Source organism: Propithecus coquereli, unplaced genomic scaffold (genome assembly GCF_000956105.1).
Source record: "Propithecus coquereli isolate 6110/MARCELLA unplaced genomic scaffold, Pcoq_1.0 Scaffold515, whole genome shotgun sequence".
In the NCBI taxonomy this organism is placed as follows: domain Eukaryota; kingdom Metazoa; phylum Chordata; class Mammalia; order Primates; family Indriidae; genus Propithecus; species Propithecus coquereli.
Genome location: NW_012151008.1, coordinates 256,028 through 264,215, shown reverse-complemented (window position 1 = coordinate 264,215; position 8,188 = coordinate 256,028). Strand labels below are relative to the sequence as shown.

The 8,188-nt window shown below is 46.9% G+C and overlaps 1 protein-coding gene across 2 annotated transcripts in view; it reads left to right on the top strand.

The window, feature by feature from the left end:
- The first annotated feature begins 3,216 nt into the window (after positions 1 to 3,216).
- The window catches only part of G6PC (glucose-6-phosphatase, catalytic subunit), a 7,470-nt gene continuing 2,498 nt past the window's right edge, over positions 3,217 to 8,188 (top strand). Inside the window, exons 1-4 of one of the 2 annotated variants that reach the window (XM_012656725.1) lie at positions 3,217 to 3,356; positions 6,112 to 6,221; positions 7,091 to 7,196; positions 7,772 to 7,887. In XM_012656725.1, coding sequence (XP_012512179.1) covers positions 3,322 to 3,356; positions 6,112 to 6,221; positions 7,091 to 7,196; positions 7,772 to 7,887 — 367 coding nt within the window. In that variant the 5' untranslated portion in view covers positions 3,217 to 3,321. Of the gene's footprint in view, positions 3,527 to 6,111; positions 6,222 to 7,090; positions 7,197 to 7,771; positions 7,888 to 8,188 lie in introns of both variants that reach the window. The other variant, XM_012656724.1, reaches the window with a different exon arrangement.

Below are 8,188 nucleotides of genomic sequence, written 5' to 3'. Positions count from 1 at the left end.
CCTGTTGCAGTGCGGACAAGACCCATTCTAGATACAATAACCGAGTGAAGGACAGACCAGCAGCTCCTCTCCCTACAGAGCCCAGGGGCCCAGCCAGAAGAGAGGATTCAGCTTCAGGTAAAATCAGATTTCTTTTTAGTAATAAGTGCAATTTTTGATGAGGTGTGCGGTAAATTATGCCTCCTTTCCCTCCTTGCTTTCCCATCTGCAAATAAACTCATTTGAGTGAATGAGTCAACCTTGCCCTGGGAGAAGGTGCCAGAACACTGGGACCAGCTGCACTTATTTAACAGCAGACCAGACTGTACTTTCTGGCACCTCTTCTTCATGTTCTTCCCAAACCAAGATCCCGAAGCCTGGGTAACATAGTGAGACCCTGTCTCAAAAAAATAAACCAACAAACAAAGTTATTAATTTCTGGCCCTAAGAGATACGGAGCCAACACTGGGAAGAGGACTGATCTCAGGAGAAAATGCCCGAGGAGCGCCCTGCTCATGTACCCAACCAAGAGGAGCCCAAAGAATGTTCCACCCTTATTGGTTCCCGGAATCAGCTGGCCATTTCCCTAGAGGATATGAGTAGAACTTGAGTCTTCTCCGCTGAGGAAAAAATAATAGGTAACTCACTAATATTTGTCCAAATGAGATGCGGTTTCCCTCTGAACATCCCCCAGTTTACCTCACAGTGTAAATGTCTGGCCTCCCTTGTCCCACTAGACTGGCAGGGGCCCGGAGGACAGCCAGAATTTCACTTTTCATTTCTCAGAGAGCCAGGCATGCTGCTTTGCTCAGAAAATGTCAGTTGAATTAAACTGGAGAACTTCTTGAAAGGGAAGATGGCCAGAGTTAGGGAGAGATGGTGGGATCCCCTCTCTGGAGACAGTTCTTTAAGGACTGGATTTTCAGCAAAACCACCAGCCACTCAAGTGCACGATATTCTCCTCGTATATTCACAAGACCCTCGAGGATCCAGAAGTTTTCATTCAGTCAGCTTTCTAATAGGCTTGGGTCCTGTGGGGCCTCATCTCTTTCTGCACATGATGAAAACTGGCTGGAGGAAGGAGGAAAGGGCCGGAAGGTAGAACGGGGAGCACTAGTCTCATGATGTGATGAACGGTTGCTCTGACCAAGGGGGTCCCTCCGCCCGGCAGGCGGCCTGCTGGGGAGATGTGCACACTGCCGCTGCGTGCCCAGAATGGGGTATCAGCTCTATCAGCATTCCTTATCAGCCCCGCATGCTCCCTGAGGCTCCTCAGAAGATAGTGCCCTCCACTCGCTCCCCATATGCTGAGCGCATGACTGAGCCCCACCCGACTCAGAGACCCTGGCTCTCAGCAGCCCTGCAGAGACCCAGACGGTGGCCTTTGGATGTTTTGTCAGAGGGTCGGCCCCATTTGCCCTCAACCTGCCTCAGACCATAGAAACTCCAGTCCCAAGGATCACCACCATAGTTAGTCAATACTTTCTAGAAGGTTTACCTCTTGCGGTGAGGCCCCTACCTGTGGCCCAGCAGTTCTGACAGTGCGGAACACTCATGCTGCCCCCAACGCTGCCTAGCACAGGCTTCCTTTGCACCCACCCACGGCCACCTCCGCATTTCCTACTCTCTGGGCTGGCTGTGGCAGGAGACGGTCACTTGCACCAGCAGAAATGCTGAGGTCAAGGGCAGTTAGAGTCGGCTTGAGCTGGGTGGGAGCCCATGGGGGGATGGGGATGCGACTCCAGCTCATGCCTCCTGGATGATGATCTAATCATTTCCAGCATGGAATGCTGTCAACCTTTGCTACAGACTCTTAGCTCCGAGTTTATTTTCCGTGTCCCCAACCTACCCCTTCCATGTCCATATGGACTTTCTGATGGGAAATCCAGGGAGGGATTTAAAAGTTTCCTTCTCACTGGCTCTTAGCTTTGAAGATGCATGAATTCATCCCCTAATTCATTCCCATGCTCCTTTCAGAGTCCTACGTGACCCAAGTGTGAGGTTCTTGGTCTCTCTATTGTTTGCAGCTGATACATATACCACTTTGGAAATCTGCCTGTCCCAGAACCCAGATTATTAGCCCAAAGAAGCACAGGCGCCCCCACGGGCAGAGGGCTCCTGAGAGTAACTGCACGGTGGCCCTCTGTCTAGGGAAGGGGAAGCAGCTGCTCTCTGTAAACACACACACACCTACAGAAATGTGTGTCTGAGCTCTCTTCCACATACAGAGTTCAAGATGATTTATGTGTGAGAGAAAGCTCAATTTGTGCATATATACATATATATATGAAAGAAAGCTCAAGATACAGATACTCTTTCTCAAAAATAACTAAAAATTTCAAACTTTTTCTCCAGAGTCCCCAGTTATGTTTGCCTGTGCTCTTATTTAGAACCACACATTCATCATATTGTTGTTGCATGAACATATATTCATTTTGTTGCTTAAACTTTTGAGTTAAAGCCCCAAAGGTTCTAACTTCAATGTTATTGAACAAATTAATCACTGCATTCAAAAATGATTACTTTCTAGACAGGCGCAGTAGCATGTGCCTGTAGTCCCAGCTACTTAGGAGGCTGAGGCAGGACGATGGCTTGAGGCCTGGAGTTCGAGACCAGCTTGGGTAACATAGTGAGACTTCAACTCAAAAAAATAAGCAAACAAACAAACAAAATTATTACTTTCTGGCCCTAAGAGATATGGAGCCAGTACTGGGAAGAGGATTGATCTCCCAACCCAGAGACAGATCATAGATTCTAATATAGCTAAGGAAGGACCAGCAAGATGTCAGTCCCCAATACAAAACAGAACTTACTATATATTAAAATTAGGAACTTAAAACTTGAACAGCTAGAGCACCAAGACTTTTTTTGTCCCCAAATAAGTGCAATTGCACACTTAGGAAATCAGACACCTTTGCAAGAATTGTGGTGGATTTAGACTCTGTCCTGTGTCTCCAGGCTGGTTTCGGGGACCAGGAGGGCAGCCCCTGGCACTGTCAAGCAGCATGCCAAAGTTAATAATTGGCCCTGCTGAGTACATGGCCGATCAGGTTGTTTTTGTGTGCCTGTTTTTCTATTTTACGTAAATCACCCTGAACACGTTTGCATCAACCTACTGGTGATGCACCTTTGATCAATAAATTTTAGACAAATGTGGTTTTTGAGTCCAAAGATCAGGGCTGGGTTGACCTGCAGACTGGATACAGGGTGTATAAAACAGGGGCAAGGCACAGGCTGATAGCAGAGCAATCACCACCAAGACTGAAATAAGTGCAAGGGCTCTGCCGACGGCTTCCTGAGGTGCCAGGGAAATGAGGATGGAGGAGGGAATGAACGCTCTCCATGACTTTGGGATCCAGTCAACGCACTACCTGCAGGTGAATTACCAAGACTCCCAGGACTGGTTCATCTTCGTGTCTGTGATCGCAGACCTCAGGAATGCCTTCTACGTCCTCTTCCCCATCTGGTTCCATCTTCGAGAAGCCGTGGGCATCAAACTCCTCTGGGTAGCTGTGATTGGAGACTGGCTCAACCTTGTCTTTAAGTGGTAAGAACCCTCCAGGGAGGTGATCAGCAAGAAAAGCAGCTGGCATTCCCTCTGGAAATGTCTGTCCGTTGGAAGCTGCTTTCCCAGTGCTATTCAGGAAGCCACCGTCTACTTCCCTCCCTTGACTTTGGATCATCTGCATAAAGAGGGAGGGCAGAGAAAACCTGTCAGTGAGTTGAAAATACAGGAAAGCCTATTTCATATGGCTAGAAGGGGAGGACGGATGGTTGAATTTAGTGAAAAGTCTGAGTTACAGGCTTTGAGCAAAGGGACAGTTTTATTACTTTGAAGCAGCATGATAACATAAGGATAGGTGTATCAAAAAACAAAGAGGATGTATGAAGAAAGGAAATACAGATGAATCAAAAACCTGTTGTGTGGGGTAATGAAAAGTAACAAGGGCTCCAGCCCTTGTTCTGCCACCTACCAACTACCTGTCCTTGGCAAGTCGTATCAATTCTCTGAGTTTCTGTTTTATGATCTATAATAATCATAGTTAACATTTATTGAACACTTAGTATATGCCAGGCCATGTGCTAATTGCTTTCTTATGGGGCAGTTACTACTATGTCACAGATAAAGAGACCAAAGCACTGAGTTAAATTAGACCAATACGGTTAGTAAATGGCAGAGCCAGGACTGAAGCCCAGGCAGGCTGGCGTCAGGGGCAATGCTTTTAAGAACTATGTTATATCCACTGCTGATAAATTGACTCTCTGGGAAAAAAAACAAACAAACAAACAAACAAAAAAAACCCCACAAAACCCGAGTTTAGCACTTGCCAATTTCCATTGTGTCAATATTCCCATTATGGCCACTTCCAAGATACCGATGGTTCTGGTTTGCAAAATTCCTGAGTCTTTAACAATTGACTCTTGTTAGCCACCTAACTCTAGCACACTATTGGTTTGGCCTCTATTTCATCATCCTTTAAAACTGCCCTCTAAGACTTTTACCATCCCTAGAAGTATCCATGTCTACCATCGGGCAATTCTTAAGATCTCTTCGAGCTCTAATTTCCTTTGGCCACAACATTAAAGTTCTTTAAAGCAGGGGAAAAAATTGTTGTTAATTTCTGGAGCCCAAGGCAGACTGATGAGATTCCTGAAACCTCTGTTGAAAAAGCTACTAAATTTTATCTGTCATGTCCCCTTCAGCAGCATGCCCCTAAAAAATAAAAAGATACAGGGTTATTCCAAACAGCTGATCTCAGTTAAAGAACCATAGATTCTCTCTGGGTTGGTGAAGGTCAGAGGTAGTGGCTGTCCCTCATTTCTCTGAGAAATCACTACTTCACCAGCACAAGGAAAAAGAGTCATCATGACTGACATTTTGTTACCAAAAGCTTGGCACTTGTCCCTGAGGGCACATCAGAAGAATGAGGACAAGTGGTTGAGGAAAAGGAAAGAGGAGTTCATTAATTTGCCAGCAAATGAGGAAAATGGCAGACTCCTGTCTTAAAGTTCCAATTTTCCTAACTATAGGCAGAAATACGGAGCTTTTAAAGGGAGGGTTCTCAGCTTTAGGCTATTGTTCAACTATAGCTGATGACACTCCCCTGCCCCTAGCGACCACTGGCCTGAGGGAGGGATGTAGGTTTTAATTCCCAAAAAGAGCAGGGGAAGTTTTAAAGAGACAGAAAACATTTCTACCCTTTTTCAGGCTGTTCCTTCTATACAATTTGACACCTGTTTCCACAGTGAAAAACATTCCTAGTGTTTTCAAAGGGGAAATGGTCTGTCTGAGATAGTCTGTTTAAAAGCAGGGAGGATACAGGGCAAGCACTAAAGCTGTCTATATCCTCACAGACAGCAATTCTGGTGGGGACAGAGACTATGTCTCCCTGCAGGGCTTGTCATTGGCGCTGAGGTGGCTTCTCTGATGTTAGAGAAAATGCAAGACTCCCTGAGGCCTAAAGAAAGAGAAGAGGGAACCCATAGTATATGCAAATCCAAGTTGCAAATGGTAGTTCTGTATACATTCTTCCAGGACAAACGCTTCTTGGGGTTTAAAAAAAAAGTCACTCGGTGCTGTGGCTCAGGCCTGTAATCATAGCCTTTGGGAGGCTGAAGCTGGAGGATTGCTTGAGGCCAGGAGTTGGAGACCAGTCTGAACAAGAGCAAGTCTCCGTCTCTAAACAAAACAGAAAAAAAATTAGCCGGGCGTGTTGGTGTGCACCTGTAGTCCCAGCTGCTCGGGAGGCTGAAGCAGGAGGATCGCTTGAGCCCAGGAGTTTGAGGTTGCTGTGAGCCGTGATGACGCCTGGACAACAGAGCAAGACCCTGTCTCAAACAAACAAACAGAAAAGTCACATTGCTGCCATTAGTATGGATTTTAGAATCTTGGGTTTATTTATTTAATTTATGTTTGAATAGATGATACATTCAAATGATTCAAAATGCAAACATTTTATAAGGATGTGTCATAAAAAGTCTCTCTCCCATGCTTCTCCCCAGTTACCCAGTTCTCCTTTCTGGAGGCAACATGTGGGTCTTCTCTTCACGCTACTCTCTCTTCTCCAAGGTGTGGGCTTGGGCAAAAGCATCCATTCAGTAACTCCAGACACTGGTTCTGTTTTTCCACAGGATTCTCTTTGGACAGCGTCCATACTGGTGGGTCTTGGACACCGACTACTACAGTAATACTTCTGTGCCGCTGATAAAGCAGTTCCCTGTCACCTGTGAGACTGGACCAGGTAAGAGTCCAGAGCTGGGGATGGCTCTTCAGAGTTGCCCTGAGCTGGGTCAAGGAGACCAGGCCTTTATGCCCTGATACAGACCAGTTACTGGGTGCAGGCTGCCCCTAGGGACAGCGTAACCTTGAAGGTGGCTTTCTTCAGCCTAGGGCAATGCCCAGAGAAGGCCGAGAGAGGAGGGCCATCAGCCGTCACTCTCTCAACAGCAGGAAATAAGTTCTCCCATCCGGGAAGTGCTCTGGGTGGCACATCTTCCGACCCTCTGTCTCTCAGGGCAGAGGTTTCGGGAATGGGAACTGGTTGCAGTATTAAATGAAGTGGTCAGAGTAGGACTCACTGGGAAGGTGAGATGTGAGTCAAGACTTGAAGGATGTGAGGGAGTCGGCCAGGAAGTTTCTGGCAGAAGAGCCGTCTGGCCAGAGAGGATTGCCATGCAAAGGCCTGAGGTGGCCTGGCACGTTTACAGGAGAAAAATGAGGCCAGTGGCCGGAGCAGAGTGAGCAAGAGAGAGTAGAACAGAAGTGATGAAGGGTGGGTCAGTTTGCAACTGTGCACCCAGTATGTTGATTCTTTGTGTAATCTCCAGACTGTGTATAACTACAAGAGCAGGAACCTTCTCTGGATTTGCTCACCATTGTATTCCCAGAGCCTTGCACAATGCTCGGCACATAGTAGGACCTCAATAGAGATTTGTTAAATAAACAAGTTATGGATAAATGAGTGGATGGTAGGATGAATGGGTGGATGGATGGGTGGCTGGGTGGATGGACGGACAGATGGCTAGGAGGCTGGGGAGACGATGCCCCTGGCAGTCTCCCAGATGAAGACCTTTTCACCTTTAGTCCATTCTTCTCTTTCCTACCCTTTAGGGAGTCCCTCTGGCCATGCCATGGGTTCAGCAGGTGTATACTACGTGATGGTCACATCCACCCTCTCTATCTTTCGGGGAAAGAAAAGGCCGACCTACAGATTTCGGTAAGAACTCACCACTGGGGTGGGTGGGGAGGGCAGGAGGTGGCTGTGTCTGCAGCTGACACACCACTCACTCTTCCTCACACTCTCAGCTCATTCCCACACTGGGTTGGCACTGATGAGAATTGTGGCACTTTCGCTGAGGGTGAACACTAGAGTCACAGGATATCAGGCTGGAAGGGACCCGTGAGTGCAACCCCTTGTTTCACAGATAAAGAAATCAGGAGGCCTAACACCATAAACGGGCATCTAAAGAGCTAGTGGTGGCAGGGCTTAAACTAAAACCCATTTCTGTACCAACCATGGAGTCGCCCCGTCCAGGTTAAAATGAACAGAGAAACATAGGACAGTCCTACTACAGGGAATTCTGGGTGTGTAGCCAATAGGAAGGTTAGAATTCATATAGGCAAGCGTTTGCCACTTGCTACAGGCATCTTTGAGCTTTTGAGTAGGGGTTTCAATTTACAAAAATTCCACTGATGGCACCTAAGTATGCCAGGCTCCAGCATTCCTGCTGGGGCTGCTTTCCTTGCGGGAGGATCGCACCTAGCTTGTCATGGTTGCCTCTTCCACTGCAGGTGTTTGAACATCATTTTGTGGTTGGGATTCTGGGCTGTGCAGCTGAACGTCTGTCTGTCACGAATCTACCTTGCTGCTCATTTTCCCCATCAGGTCATTGGTGGAGTCTTGTCAGGTATCTATGCTCTGACCCCCTCCTTTCCCCCCCACCTCATTTCTCCCTAATCAAAACAATAGCCCAGCATTCCAGCTGTGTTCTGTGTGTGATCAATGCTGTTAGCCTTTCAGTGGGTTGAAAGTCAAGGGTGGGTGATTTGAAATGATTGATTTCTATAGGAGTGCACAGATCTACACAATTGAATGTGTAGAAAAGCAATATTACATCAGATTAACTCACCAAATTGAATTTGGTTTAAAATCTCAACTTTTTACATTCCTTTTTATTTTCTGAGACAAGGTCCTTCTCTGTCACCCTG